The sequence below is a fragment of the Ictalurus furcatus genome, chromosome 2 (assembly GCF_023375685.1).
Source record: "Ictalurus furcatus strain D&B chromosome 2, Billie_1.0, whole genome shotgun sequence".
NCBI lineage: Eukaryota > Metazoa > Chordata > Actinopteri > Siluriformes > Ictaluridae > Ictalurus > Ictalurus furcatus.
Genome location: NC_071256.1, coordinates 35,413,230 through 35,429,012, shown reverse-complemented (window position 1 = coordinate 35,429,012; position 15,783 = coordinate 35,413,230). Strand labels below are relative to the sequence as shown.

Sequence of the window (15,783 nt, the reverse complement as noted above, 5' to 3'; positions counted from 1 at the left end):
TAGATGTATACATAATAGGCAAACATAGTGCTAACTCAAGTGCTTGGTGAAAAACGTTGACACTGGAGACTCCTTCCATTATAATAAATGTTAAAAGGGTCATGACATGTTTTTCTTTAATGTTATCATCTTCCTTGAGGTGTAATTACAATGTTAGTAAAGTATTTTACACACACACAAAAAAAAACCTTACAAAATGTAGTAATTTATGACCTTTTTCCACCCTCTCTCTGACCCTCTGACTGGACCGGTCGGTTTTTGTGTCCTTTACCGTTAAGACGTTGACGTGACCACCCACTTCTACTACTGGCTAACATCTTCGCCTACGAACGAATTATCAACGTCCCCTGCCATAACACGTGCGGTAATGTATTCACCAGTGGGCGTGGCCGACGGTGATGTAAAAGTAGCTTGCCTGTGTGACATCACAAGTCCCACCACATCCAAACAAGCCGTTTTTTGGAGCTTGGTTAAATTTACTGCTCTTTTTGTACCGAGGACGACGTACGAAGTGATGCCACCTGCAGGACATTTTAATTATACAACGACCTCTTAGGGAATTTCCCCAGTGTGGGATCAATAAAGTTTATCTTATATGTCAAAAGATGAAGGAAAATTAGATTTCTCACATCATGACCCCTTTAAATAAACGTCTTACAGAAAACCTCACCATATCAACAATCATGTTTCTCGTTATATTTTTTAATCCAATTATTATTAGTCTTGGACTATGTACGATAACGTATTACCTGATAAACCTGTTCTATAAATTCTTTTTAAATATATACGATTCCATGAAATTTTCCAGTGCAGCGATTATCTCTTGCTCCAAACAGCTCCTTGATCGTCGACCAGTGTGTTTTCATCCGAAAAACGTTTAAAAATGAGAGACGTGAGCGAGTTCAATGTGCTGCCGGAAAGAGCCTGTGTTTTATCAAATACGCGCTTCACAGCACGACAAAAAGTACTCACGTACGCACAGAGAGTTTCCGGCTGAAACGATTCACGAGTTTCCTAGAGGCAATAATAACGTTTAAATTGCTCCTTTATGCCATACAATCTGCTCCTACTTTTTTTCCCCCGTTTAAGTGTAAAATCTTTGGTTGTCTTGGTTATACCGGGGTGGGGCGGGACGACACTCGTTATACAGCAAGGGATATGAGCGTAACGTGTAACGTGAGGACCTAAAGACAGTCACGTTTATCTTTGAGGACGCTGTCTGACTGCACAGAACAGACGCCCCGTACGGAACTAATTTGCGTCTCTGATTGCGTCCGTTTGTTGTAGGATGCATTAAAAATTCATTCTCTTCGCGGTCCGTTTTATCTTTATGTACCAGTGTTATTGTGGAGAGGTTCAACACCATTGTTCGCCCAGCAGCGGGCTCACACCCCTCTCCTTTCCCACCGCCCTGCTCACCAGCAGCTAAACACAGTCACGATACTCTACACACAGAAACCCAACAGCGTCCTGACTCATCTTATAACGGACTTGAAATAATCCATCTGTTTATCCTGAAAATGAGTCCATTTCCATTCCGACGGAAGAACGGAACGGAGACAAAGGGTTAAACAAACAAGTGGTTAAAAAAAAAAAGAGAGAGAGAATTTATTTTTTATTAATTAATTTACAAAACTCGGGGAATAACGGGAACAGCAGGACGGGAATGACAGGGAGGTGACAGGAATGCTAGTCTTCCTCGTCTGACGGTGGCTGGTCTCCAGCAGCCTCACGTTTCTGCATCTTCGCCATCAACTCTTGAGAAAGGAAAAACGGGGGGGGGAAGGCGAGTTATGAGAACATACCCACAATTCCTTTTTCTTTTCTTTTCTTTACCATATCATAATACAAAGACTCTCGTTACATTTTTTATATAAATAAAAAGAAATTTACACAATAAACCACGGTTTGTTTCAATAAACCTAGTCAATGAGCCAAGGAATTTTTTTATTTTTTTTGCACAAAAACTGTGACGTCCTTTCGTCCAAATCTATACACGACCGCGTATCAGCAACTCCGCAAAGCCGACTGAGGTGACTGGTAGCCATTATGCTTCCCTTAGCCTTCGGACTTCCGAGTCCGAAGTCTTGGCTGATCGATCACGTTTAGCGTAAACCGGACTACTGTGTGCGTTTTTATTCTTGGCTGAAGTTCATTAGAACCTGAGCTCCTTGAGCTGAGTCGAGCAGCTGGTTAGTTACCTTTGGCTGGGTTGAAGACTCCGTTGGTTTGTTGGTTGCAGACGTAGCAGCGCTTGGACTTGCGGTAGTGCTGCAGAGCGCAGGCCTCGCAGAAATAATGCCTACACCTGATAACACAAAGAGTGTGTCCGTGTCATGAATGCAGCTTTAAATACACACAACATTAATTTTATATAAAAACGTATTCTTTTTTTTTTTTTTTTAAATATGCATGGTTAAGTTTACCGTACATGTACATATGATCCCGTCCATCTATTTGGAAATAAAATGGCAGACCAGCCCCCTACGTAAAGGACGGAACGAACCCCACGGCCTGTTAACTTGTGTTTGAGACTCACTTTGTTATAATCGGGTTCTTGAACGAATCCCTGCAGATGAAGCACTTGAAAGGCAGATCCTCCTCGTCGCTGCTCACCTCATAGTTTTCTTCGTCTGTGAAGTACAAAAAAAAAAAAAGACGGGTGCATATTAACTGCAGGAATTCTCAAACGGAAGCTATTTTAATATCTTAATAAATAAATGTGACTTGCTCCAGTAGCACGATCACGATCACATAAAACCGAACTTTTAAAAAGGACGCTCTATCGTAACGTTAATGACATCATCATCATTATTATTATTATTATTATTATTTTTTTAAACTAAGTTCACAATAAAAGTACTACACAGTCAGTTCCACAATTATTTACACCCTTGGTAAGCGTGGGTTAAAATAACATTGGGGGGGGCGGGGGGGGGGTCTTTGTGGTTAGTTATCTTAACTTCATACTAAAAATATGAGAGACATATACACTGTACTTGGAGTAAATGTATTCTGGAGATTAAATACTGAGAATATATTCAGATGGGATTAAACCACAGAGGCTTTTTTTCTTCATTAACGTTACCTTATTTTATTTTTAACCCAATTCAGGCACAACAAGTGAGTGAATTTCCTTATACATTTACAGTTTATTATACAGTATTTATTTTTATTATACACACACACACACACACACACACACACACACACACACACACAGTGGAGTTGAAAAATCTGAGACTGAGGTTTTATTACTTTTTACACGCTGTCGTTAAAGCAAAAGGAAGACGTACCAAATACTACGAAATTCGTGTAAAGATGTTAACTATTTGCTTGTTATTGCTTATAATATAATTAGTCATTTTTTTTTTAAAGTTGGATGACGTTAGAAATGAGTACAAAATAGGAGCATGTTCACCCGACTGTACGAATAAACAGTATATTTGTATGCGATTATATTATATGTATAGTTATATGAACAGCGCTTCACGTCCTGCTTCGGCTCACCGTTAGCACCGTAGCGTCCCTCCTCCAGCTCCCTCTCGATCTGCCAGCCGTGTTTGTAATCGGAGCGGTCGTGCAAGAACTTGCAGCTGTCTGAAGCGGAAACAAAGACACGTTTCTGTCATCACCGAGTCAACCGGTGGATTACATTACTAAAATCCATCCTAACGTATTCCCACGCACGCACGCACACGCACGCACACACACACACCTCCGAATCCACAGAAGCCCGTCTCTTTGTAATCTTTGCATATGTCGGGCTGGTAGTCCCACCGCACTGTAGCCCTCAGGTGCTCAGGGGCTCTGATTGGTCCTTTCCTATCAAACAGAACACATCACACAACTGTGTGAAGAAGAAGAAGAAGAAGAAGAATGGAAGGAAGAAAGAAAGAAAGAAAGGAAGGAAGAAGAAAGAAGAAGAAAGGAAGGAAGAAGAAGAAAGGAAGGAAGGAAGGAACAAAGAAAGAAAGAAGGAAGAAGAAGAAAGAAGGAAGAAGAAAGAAGAAGAAAGGAAGGAAGGAAGGAAGAAAGAAAGAAAGAAAGAAAGAAAGAAGGAAGAAGAAAGAAGAAGAAAGGAAGGAAGAAAGAAAGAAAGAAAGAAAGAAAAAGGAAGGAAGAAAGAAAGAAGGAAGAAGAAAGAAAAAGAAGAAAGAAGGAAGAAAGAAAGAAAGAAGGAAGAAGAAAGAAGAAAGGAAGGAAGAAAGAAAGAAAGAAGAAGAAAGAAGAAGAAAGGAAGGAAGGAAGAAGAAGAAAGAAGAAGAAGAAAGGAAGGAAGGAAGAAGAAGAAAGAAGAAGAAAGGAAGGAAGAAAGAAGAAGAAAGGAAGGAAGAAAGAAGAAGAAAGGAAGAAAGAAAGAAGAAGAAAGGAAGGAAGAAAGAAGGAAGAAGAAAGGAAGGAAGAAAGAAGAAGAAAGAAGAAGAAAGAAGGAAGAAGAAAGAAGAAGAAAGGAAGGAAGGAAGGAAGAAAGAAAGAAAGAAAGAAAGAAAGAAAGAAGGAAGAAGAAAGAAGAAGAAAGGAAGGAAGAAAGAAAGAAAGAAAGAAAGAAAGAAAAAGGAAGGAAGAAAGAAAGAAGGAAGAAGAAAGAAGAAGAAGAAAGAAGAAGAAGAAAGAAGGAAGAAAGAAAGAAAGAAGGAAGAAGAAAGAAGAAAGGAAGGAAGAAAGAAAGAAAGAAGAAGAAAGAAGAAGAAAGGAAGGAAGGAAGAAGAAGAAAGGAAGGAAGAAGAAGAAAGAAGAAGAAAGGAAGGAAGAAAGAAGAAGAAAGGAAGGAAGAAAGAAGGAAGAAGAAGAAAGGAAGGAAGAAAGAAGAAGAAAAAGAAGAAAGATGGAAGGAAGAAGAAAGGATGGAAGGAGAAAGAAGAAGAAAGAAAGAAAGAAAGAAAGAAAGAAGAAGAAGCAAGAAGAAAGATGAAGAAAGCGACGATGGCGATGACACCGGTTATAAGAAAAGGCCATCCATGAACCCGTCACTATATCCACATACCTGACCATGCCAGATGAAGCATTACCCATGGTGGTGTCCTTAGGCTTAATGAACTTCTGATAGTTGTTGATGCCGCGGTAGATTTTATCATCCTCTTTACCTTGCAGTTCCTAAGAAGAAAATCACATGTCTCCTGGTGCTAGGCAAAAAGTGAAAACAACCTCCAATTGTCTTATTTATAGCTGATCGTTAGCGGTTACGCAATAAAATGCAGCTGCTTTGTAAACAAGGAACTTAACAAACTGTAACTGAATACTAATTTATAAAATGAATGAAACCCAGAAAAAAAAAAGAAAAGAAAAGATCAAGTCCCGTTTATATATGTTTACTTTCTATTTTTGGTAGAAATTGAGAACCGAGAGAAGGGAATACCAGGAACACAGGACGTATCCGTACTAGAAAACTGATCTGATTATACAATTTGTACACGTTGTCCTGCTGGACCGGTCGTTTGAGTCCGCTCAACTCACCTCCTGGATTTTCTGGCTGCGTTCAAAGATGGCCTGAGCGTCTTTATCTCTCTCGGTGTCCAGCTCGTACACGGCGGTGGCTCCCATGTCGTCCGGTCCCTCTGGTTTCTGTCTCGAACGCAGCAAAGACACACAAGCTGAATCTCAGACTCTACGTCCTCTAGTTCCTTCGACAAGCAGGGCTTTAATTCAAAACATCGGATCTCGGACGGATTATTCGTGGATTATTAGGCTTGATGTAACTTCAGGGTGGATGTTAGAGTACTGTGTGACTATGATCACAGCTTGAATGCAGAGTTAAATCCAGACCACTGGTAAACAGCCAATATTGTATACACGGCTAAATGAAATAAATAAATAATAAATAAATAATAATAATATTTTCTCACCGCTGAGCGAGTGGATTTATAAGCCACTGTGATCTTCTTGGCTTCTTTGTCTTCATCACTTTCGCTGGAGGAAACCACTTCTTTTTCCACCTTCTTGGTCTAAAATACAGTTCAATGAAGTTGGCATGAAATTTGGTGTAAGGATATAGATATTTATATATATTTACCAGTTAAATGAATTCTACAGGTGAATGATTCCCGCCCACGTTCACAAAGCTCCGCCGCCCCAGGATATTACAGGTGCATCTCAAAAAATTTGAATATCGTGCAAAAGTTCATTTTCCTCCCCTAATTTAATTCAAAAAGTGGAACTCTCATATATTCTAGATTCGTTACACATAAAGTGAAACATTTCAAACTTCTTTTTGTTTTAATCTCGATGATTACGGCTTACGGCTCACGCAAATCAAACATCCGGTATCTCAAAATGTCCGAATTAAGAATTTATAATACAGAAATGGTGACCTGAAAAGTATGTTAATTTATGCACTTGAATCCTCTTGCAGGAATGACTGCATCAGTGCGGCGTGGCATGGAGGCGATCAGCCTGTGGCACTGCTGAGGTGTTCTGGAAGTCCAGGTTGCTTTGATAGCGGTCTTCAGCTCGTCTGTATTGTCGGGTCTGGTGTCTCTTGTAGATTCTCTATGGGGTTCGGGTCAGGCGAGTCGGCTGGACAATCGAGCACAGTAACACCACGGTCAGTAAACCAGTTACTAGAAGTTTTGGCACTGTGGGCAGGTGCCGAGTCCTGCAGGAAAAGGAAATCAGCATTTCCATAAAGCTCGTCAGCAGATGGAAGCATGAAGCTCTCTAAAATCTCCTGGTTGACGCTGCATCGACTCTCGACTTGAGAAAACACAGTGGACCAACACCAGCAGATGACATGGCAACCCAAATCATCACTGACTGTGGAAACTTCACACTGGACTTCAAGCAACTTGGATTCTGTTCATCTCCACTCTTCATTGAACTTACTCCTCACAAATGTTCTGGAACCGGAAAACTCAGCGTAAGCATTGTTTGGGTTAATCAACCTAGACTTCAGGGTTTATGTAACGCCAAGTTAATCTTGCTTTCAGGAATACCCCCTTGCTTTCTATTACTCCTTTCTAACCCATATGCCCACAGCAATATCCCCCCTTTAATTAACCTGCAGGTATGTTTGTTTTGCAGCTCACTATAAATGTCCTGTGGCAACACAAGACATTTCAGTTTTTTATATTTCTTTTTTACCTCACATCCTCAATCAAGGACTAAAGTTACAGTTTAGTTCTCTGTTTGGCAAATTGCTTAGCTAGGTCATGTGACCTAGACAATTAAGAGAATTAAGCACTTGGTCCAATCACATGCAAGGGGCAGTAAAATTCTAATTGCTGTCACCTGTTAGGCAGACCAATTAGTAACTCAACAGGCTCAGAAGAACGTCAGGATGTTAAGAAACGCTTGAATACCTGCCTGCATAAATAGGAGGTGCTCGCCAAGTAGTGGTGTACTTGCAGTTGTTTGATAAGAGCAATGGATTTCAGCCAAGTGGGGTTTGGTATACAGCTCCTGTTATTGGCAGTTGGGTTGTCAGCAGCACAACGGCCAGGATTGATCAATGTTCCTGCTGGGCTTCAACCTAACAAGCCAAGTCATCCTTCACTGCAAGTGAGTGCTGGGTTGCCTTCTCAGTGGACACAAAGTGGTCCCCAGAGTGGAAGTCCTGCAGTAGCCCCACTTGGATTGCACTTTCAAAATCCTTCAGATGCTCAAGACCAGCAAGTAATGCAGAGGCCAGTGAAGAAACTGACTTGGCGTTATCCAGCAGCACCACAAATCCCAACCCCACCAGCACCAGTGAACTTCATGAGACGGTCTAATGATGTTCCTACCCAGAGTGTAACAGCAAGGTGCAATGAGACTGCAGTGTATGTAGAGGTGAGAAAAGACCTGTTTGGTACTAGTGCACCCCTCAATATTGCAGCTCTCACACTGGGAGGCTGTGCTGCCAAAGGGGTGGATGTTTCTTCTCAAGTCCTTGTGTATGACTCCCCACTGCATGGCTGCAACAGCAAGTTGACTGTAAGTCTTCTATTGCTGAATACCTTAGTCTTGCTTTAAGCTCACCTCTACACCTCATAGTTTACACTTGCATCTCTCATTCAGGTGACCGCAAATGAGCTGGTCTATATCTTCACCCTTGGTATTGCTTCAGCACCTATAAGTAGTGCTCCCATTCTAAGAAGTCCTGGTGCTCTGGCTTTTGTTGAGTGTCACTATAGGAGGTATTGCTCAATTCCACGAAATCTGTTTGGGTTTACTTGGAGGATGTGCTCATTTGTGATGGTCCTGTTTTGAATGCTTTCCAGATTCCACAATGTGAGTAGCAGTGCTCTCCTGCCTGCTTGGATTCCATATGCTTCTGCCCAAGGTGCTGAGGAACGTCTCCTCTTCTTCCTGAGGCTCATGACTGGTTTGTATCATGGTTGAACTGTAGCTTGCTTGTTTGAGGGTGAGTTACTAATGAATCTTCTTGTAGATGACTGGATATTTGAAAGACCTTCGGACTACGTCTTCCAGCTGGGTGAGCTTATAAATATTGAGGCATCGGTGGTGCAGTTCAACCATGTGCCCCTGCGTGTCTTTGTAGACAGCTGTGTGGCCACTGCTGTCCCTGATGTAAATGCACTCCCCAGATATTCCTTCATTGAGAACCATGGGTGAGTGAGGTTTGTTTGAGCCTTTGTAAACTGTCCTGAACATTCCTGACTGTGTAAATCCTTCCAGATGCCTGATTGATGCCAAGCTTGCACATTCCAGTTCCCGCTTCATGCCCCAAACTCAGGCGGCTAAACTGGGGATTCAGCTGGAGGCATTCAAGTTTCAGCATGTGAACAGTAGCTGGGTAGGTGATGACTGTTTGGGCAGGGGTGATGGGCCTGTTTAGCTGTCAGAATGTAACTTGTTCTCCCTCTGTTGCCAGTTCTATATTGCATGCATCTTGAAGGCAACAGCAGCATCTGCCCCTGCTGATGCTGAGCACAAGGCTTGTTCCTTCTCAGGCAACAGGTATGTTGCTATGACCGTGGCAGTGTTGGTTCAGTGCAGCTGAGCTGTGACCACTAACACACTACTGTTTCTTCCTAGATGGACTGCTGCATATGGTGTTGACCAGGTATGCAGTTGTTGTAGCAGCAGTTGTGGTTCAAGGAAGGGTCGTGATCTCCCATCAGAGCAAGGTATTTGGGAGAACCATGTTGGTGTTCATGTAACTTGTCTTTGCACTCTATGACCTGAACTGCCATTACACAACCTATGATTCTGTTGGTGTTGTAGCTTTGTAACCTCTTCATGTACTCTACCTTTATCTGCAGGCTTGCATCTGGAGAGAGAAGTGAGCCTTGGCCCAATCATGGTTCTGGAAAATGTCTGGTAGTCTAATGACTCCTTGTCTAAATAAAACTTCATAACTTGCATGTCTCGTGAGTCCTTGTTACTTCTGACACAATTGAGTATGCTCTTGTCTTGTAATGGGCAGAGTGCAAGCAGGGGCTCTATTTCTCTGAGGGCTAGCCAGAAGGTAACTGGAACTTAAGCTTCCATCCAAACGATCCACTTTCAATCTCTAAACTGACTGTGGTTGTGTGTACTGCACCAGCCTGGGAGATTAAAGGCTTAAGAAACCTTTTGCAGGTGTTCAGTTCATTAGCTGATTAGAGCTCTTCTCATCTTGACACTTCTATTAATTCTTTATTCTAATGTTTTTAGATGCTGGCGTTTTGTAGTCAAGATTAAAACAAAACATTTAATTTCTCTTTGTTTGAAGAATCCAGGCTATGAAGTGTGTGGTTTTTTGTTTTTTTTTTTTAAAACAATTACGAGGGGGAGTTAACTTATAAACAATCTTCACATCTTTTGAGATGCACCTGTAGGTGGCCCATAAGGTGTCAATACAATGATTAACAGGAGGCGCATCTAAAAACAAGCATTCTGGACCGGAAGTCAATTTCCCAAACGGGTTTTCTCAGCGAATTAAGATCAAAGCGCGCTTTTTATATATTAAATCATGCTCTACTTCTTCGCACAAGTAAGGAATTCGACTATTGCACCTTTTCAGTAATGATTATACCAGACTCACCCGCTGTATCATGGGGTTGTGAGAGCTTGGTTTCTTCTCCCTTTTCACCACGGCGTTTTTCTCCTCATCGCTGCTTCTGTCTAAATAAACAAACAAACCGCCATGGCTTTAAAAGAGCTTCATGATTCCTACACAGTTAGCAAAACTGAATAGCTCGCTCCTGCGTTTACACTTATAAGCTAGAGTTAAGTCATTCATACTTACTGTTTTGTGGGAAATATATTGCGAACTTTACCTTTGTCGCTGTCACTGGCTTTTCTTTTGCGTGCGGAGAATTTCTTGCTCGATTTCTTAAAAAGAAACGTGCAGGTTGCTGGTTTTGTTTCCTCAGTCTCCGCCATCTTGAATTCCGCTCACAAACAAACCAGGAGCGTTAAGAGGCGTTCGAGTTGAGGTTTAGCGCCACCTCGAGTAGCGGAGGTGAATTTCAGTCAGCGTTCAATCAGTAACTAGTTTGCAAATATGATTTGATATCTTCAAATAAATGTTTAAACAGCATTTATGTTTCTGTAAAAACAGCTAAAGACCCACCTCTTCCGTGAACACGTAAACAAACCATTAAAAAAAAACCTTACTCTGGCACTTTGATCTCTACTCTGCACACTTTACTTCTTCTAGAACTCAATTAATGGATCTTGTACGGTAGCACTACTTGTATTGTTCTCTGCTTGATATATCGCTTTGCTTGTATTTTCTCATTTGTAAGTCGCTTTGGATAAAAGCGTCTGCTAAACGAATAGATGTTATATTTTTACGCTAGTAATCAGTGAAGTGGTGTTAAAAATTGGTCTAACCATCAATGAGCCGGTGTGTTATGATGGGGCGTGTCGTGGATTGCAGAGAAGACTTTATGTTATGGATGATAAGACAAATCATGAACTCTGAGCTCGGAACTGATGCAACTTCCTTTCCATGTGTGATGTTCATGTTTCATGACCTTTCACCAGATTTCTTAAGACCCAGCCGGAGGAACAGGAGCTGTGGCAGGACTCACACGACCACACTGTGCACTCCAGAATGTTTGTGTACACGTGCATTAGGGTTTAAAGTAGCCTGTTTGTGTGAGGGAGTAGAAAACATGGTTTGGTCTTTCAGCTTCGTTAAACACACCCCGACTATAAGAAAGTGTTAAGACTTAGATATTTATGCTCAGTGCACAGAAAGCGTTATTAAAAGTTAAACGGATTAAAAGTAACATACATTCGTTGCCCCTCAGAAACTGTTAAGCCTGTGTGACGCTTATTGTACAGAGATGTCCACAACATTATGATGAATTATGATGTAATGAATTTATATTAAATCATTCCTATAAAATCACACAGACAATCAAACAAAGGATTAATGAAGAGGACTTCATGCCCTGACTTTCGTATTTAACTCCTGTTACTGATAAATAATTCTGTTCTCTATGTTCAGTTATGTAATTTTATATTACCTGTTTAACTATTTTCTAAACATTGTAATATGTACATAAGGAGCAGATTCTACTGTACTCATGACATGACTTTCAGGTATTCAATTCAATTCAGTTTTATTTGTATGGCGCTTTTTACAATGGACAATGTCTCAAAGCAGCTTTACAGAGACATATAAACACAGGATATAGATTTTAAATGTGTGAATTTATCCCTATTGAGCGAGCCGGTGGTGACGGTGGCGAGGAAAAAGTCCCTAACATGTTAAGAGGAAGAAACCTTGAGAGGAACCAGACTCAGAAGGGAACCCGTCCTCATCTGGGTAACAACGGATAGTGTGAAAGTAAAGGAAAGTTTATTATGGTTTCATATGAAGTCTGTTTGTTGAACTAGTCCACTGTTCAAAGGAGACCTGAGTCCAAAACTGCATGTTGTAATTGCAGTCCCGGGGCCTTAGACGCAACCGTAGTCCCAGCAACCACAGTGAGAACGTCCATGTGGAATTGGAGTAGATGCGAGCTCCATCCAGAGGTAGGGCATCCGAAATGGATCAGGCAGGTACGGAGAGCAGAGAGGATCAGGATCTCTAGTATCTCCATAAAAGTGGCTCGGCAGAAGGATAGAGGGAGAGATTGTTAAGACTGTGCTTTGCGTAACAGAAAGTCTGGTCATGGTAGGCTTGAGTAAACAAATACGTTTTAAGCCTAGACTTAAACACTGAGACTGTGTCTGAGTCTCGAACACTATTTGGAAGACTGTTCCACAACTGTGGGGCTCTATAAGAGAAGGCTCTTCCCCCTGCTGTAGCCTTCGCTATTCGAGGTACCGTCAAATAGCCTGCATCTTTTGATCTAAGTAGGCGTGGTGGATCGTAGAAAACCAAAAGTTCATTTAGATACTGTGGCGCGAGACCGTTTAGTGCTTTATAGGTCAATAATAGTATTTTATAATCAATGCGAGATTTCACTGGGAGCCAGTGCAGTGTGGATAAGATCGGGGTGTCTAGAGGTGACGAAAGCATGAACTAATATTTCTGCATCATGTAGTAACGATATATTTCTTATCTTAGAAATATTTCCGAGATGAAAGAAGACTATCCTAGTAATATTATCTACATGAGCATCAAATGAAAGACTGGAGTCAATAATCACACCAAGGTCTTTTACTGCTGCACATGATGAAACGGAAAGTCCATCCAGAGTTACTGTGAGATCAGAAAGCTTACTTCTAGCTACACGTGGTCCTAGTACAAGTAGTTCTGTCTTATCAGAATTAAGTAAAAGGAAGTTAATAAGTATCCACCGTCTAATGTCCTTTACACATTCCTCAACTTTATCAAGCTGCTGTCTGTCCTCTGGCTTCGCTGGAACATACAACTGTGTATCATCAGCATAACAGTGGAAGCTAATTCCATGTTTATGAATAATTTGACCTAGCATATATAAAGTAAAACGCAGTGGGCCTAAGATGTAAATCACCTCCAAATCACTGTAAATAAACGTACACTTCTGTAGCTCTCTAGACTATTATCTTTATTAACTTTTTTTAACATAAAATGCAAAAAAAAAGAGAGAAAGAAATAACAAAATAATTAAAGTAAAAAAAGTTTTTGTGTGTGTGTGTGTGTGTGTGTGTGTGTGTGTGTGCCAGACTCCGATCATCCATCCATCCAACCAACCATCTTCTACCGCTTACTCCTTCTTCAGGGTCATGGGGGAACCTGGAGTCTATCCCAGGGAGCATCGGGCACAAGGCGGGGTACACCCTGGACAGGGTGCCAGTCCATCGCAGGGCACAATCACATACACACTCAAGACTCTGATCACCTTGGATTAAAAAACAACAACAGATTTTGAATTAATTCATTTTTTTAAACTAGTGTTGTTGTTTTGGGGAAGATGTTGGTTTTTTTTTTAACCTCCTTGTCTCATGCAACAATCCTAAACTGTGTACATTTTTTAGATCCAGAAATGATATTTTCTAATATTGTTGTCCTGAACCTTACATATTTCATTTATTTGATATTTTAGACCCTAATGTTAACAATTCTGGACAGTGGAAGATGAATTTTTTTTAAGCCCTTTAAAAAAATACTTATGGACATTATGTTTACTTTTCATTCATGAAAGGGATAAAATGCCATTATTCTAAATTTCTACAGTAGAAATGAATGAAAGTCATGTCACAGTGCAATCTACTATTTGCGAATATATTCCACTAGATTCCTTTTTTTTGTTTCATTTTTAGAAATGTATAATGTTTAGAATTCTATAATGTCATAGAAATACATAATTATCACCTAAGTTTCATGTGTAACAGGAGTGAAATATGAAAGTCGGGCCATGAAGTCGTTTCTATTCATATTTTAGAGTTTGTGTGATTCACTGTGATGTAATAAACCTTTAACATGAATGAGTTTGAACTGGCCATGTTGTTGTGAAACGCATTTTCAAAGCCCTGCCGTAAAAGCTCGTGCGCATGCGCAGGAGTTTTCCAAGTGGTACACAGTGTGATCGCGCGAGCGCGGAGAGCTGGTTAGAGCACGCTGAGTGTCACAGTGTTACATTGTTACAGGTTTCTCAGTTTAAACAGCGAGTCCGGGATTTCGGTTGGAATGGAACCTTTTATTAAATTCACCAATCAGAGCCAAGGAAGGGATCGCATTTTCAGGTGAGTGAACGAGTATTAAAGCTTGGTGTTTTACACTGCTTCACTATTGTGAGCTTTAGCTAATTTGACTTATGTTCAGGGCGACCCAGTACGCATGCGCTTTGGCCAAGTACCTGCTTCGAAACGATGCAAAGAGAAAAGTTGTGGTGCAGAAGTTGCAGAGTTTGGAGTCCAGCATGAGCTCAGGACGGAAGCGTAAGTGGCCCACGTGTGGTTGAGGTGTCCTATAAAACTCCATCTGGCCCTCTATCTTCTCTTTATTACTACCTTTGAGTCCTCGAACCCAAACCCCCCCCCCCCCCCATCCTAATTTTCTCCCTAATCTCTTCTTTAATAACAAAATCGACACTTTTTTTATTATTATTATTTTTGCTTTTTAAATAACTGATCACAAGAGTCACATGGGACATTCCATCAGTAGAGTACCTTCTTTTTTTTTTTTTTTTTTTTTTTTTTTTGTCCCACCAAAAATTTTCAAAGAATGCATTTATGGAAGGTAAAATAGTAGCCTAGTTGTTTACACTGCAATTGTCTTATTGCAAAATGCAAATTAAATTCCTGATGGGCTGGTTTGAGTATTTCAGGAACTGCTGATCTCCTGCGATTCTCTCATGCAGCAGTCTGTACCTAGAATGGTGTGAAATCCCCCCCCCCCCAAAAAAAAACATTGAGCGAGTGACAATTCTGTGGGTGGTGATGCCTTGTTGATGAAAGAGAGATCACCAGAGAAGAATGATGATCTGAGCTGCCAGGTAGGATCCTAGTAAGTCAAATAATCACTCTATACGAATGTAATGAGCAGAAAAGCATCGCAGCATGCACAAAACATCGAACCGTGAGGCAGCTGAGCTGCAACAGAAGACCACGTCGGGTTCTGCTCCTGTCAACCAAGAACAGGAATCTGAGGCCATCATGGGCGCGCAGACTCACCCAAACTGGACAGTTGAAAATCACCTGCTCTTTTCTAATCTTCACCTGTCCACTGTCTAGATTTTGGCTGTCAACTGCAGGTGGAAGGTCATTTTGTGCTGCTGCTCCAAAACTGGAAGGGAGTGTCCTAGAGGTAGTGGCACTCTACCTTTCACTCTCCGTAACGTCACTTCTCTGCCTCCGTAACATCACTTCTTTGCCTCCGTAACATCACTTCTTTGCCTTGTAGACACAGCAAAAAATTGATCTGTTTGAAGTGTATTTTCAATCATTATTCCCCACCCAATGTATTACGTTTGTGTTGTATGTATCTTATGTATTTGGTATACACTACGTAAAGCGACCTTGAGCTTTGGAAAGGTGCTATATAAATAAAACGTCTTCTAAAAATGTGTTTGCGATGATGTTGAAAGCGACACATGGTTCCCAAGTTAGCATCATTTACTGAATAATGGCTAATGTTAGCCTGGATCTTCAACCCTGTAACAAACAAGTTGATTTTTTTTTTTTTTTTTTTTAAAGACTATTGATGCCTCAAGTGTTACTTTAATGGTGAAATGTCCCATATATCTTTACATTTTGAATACACCATGATTAGTAGGGAACACCCTTTCCATGCCTGCTGATGCCTGAAATGTAACATTTTGCTGTATTAAATTAATTGGAATAAATGGATGGATGCAAGCCGGTATGCCTATAGTCATCATCTGATGTTTATTGAACACTTAGCTCGATACAACCATAGTATCATGTTCATGCTGTGTTTGACTCGAGGTCCAAACCTCCAACCAGAAAAAGGCT

General features: G+C 40.9%; 3 protein-coding genes across 3 annotated transcripts in view; 2 read left to right on the top strand and 1 right to left on the bottom strand.

The window, feature by feature from the left end:
• Positions 1-1,552: 1,552 nt before the first annotated feature.
• On the bottom strand, positions 1,553-10,351 carry rnf113a (ring finger protein 113A). Its single transcript, XM_053616868.1, has 10 exons — positions 10,203-10,351; positions 9,968-10,047; positions 5,847-5,945; positions 5,458-5,565; positions 4,988-5,097; positions 3,719-3,825; positions 3,511-3,600; positions 2,540-2,633; positions 2,202-2,308; positions 1,553-1,757 (listed from the first exon to the last, which is right to left on the bottom strand). The coding sequence occupies exons 1-10, from the start codon at positions 10,306-10,308 to the stop codon at positions 1,690-1,692; spliced, it is 969 nt and encodes a 322-aa protein (XP_053472843.1). The 5' UTR covers positions 10,309-10,351; the 3' UTR covers positions 1,553-1,689.
• Positions 7,275-9,246, top strand: LOC128602801 (zona pellucida sperm-binding protein 3-like). The gene is made up of 6 exons (XM_053616856.1): positions 7,275-7,911; positions 7,996-8,114; positions 8,199-8,302; positions 8,369-8,549; positions 8,617-8,734; positions 8,813-9,246. The coding sequence occupies exons 1-6, from the start codon at positions 7,363-7,365 to the stop codon at positions 8,939-8,941; spliced, it is 1,200 nt and encodes a 399-aa protein (XP_053472831.1). The 5' UTR covers positions 7,275-7,362; the 3' UTR covers positions 8,942-9,246.
• Positions 10,352-13,039: 2,688 nt separating the features above from the next.
• The window catches only part of pex11a (peroxisomal biogenesis factor 11 alpha), a 6,188-nt gene continuing 3,444 nt past the window's right edge, over positions 13,040-15,783 (top strand). The window contains exons 1-2 of the mRNA XM_053616842.1: positions 13,040-14,052; positions 14,132-14,247. Coding sequence (XP_053472817.1) covers positions 13,997-14,052; positions 14,132-14,247 — 172 coding nt within the window. The 5' untranslated portion in view covers positions 13,040-13,996. The remainder of the gene's footprint in view (positions 14,053-14,131; positions 14,248-15,783) is intronic.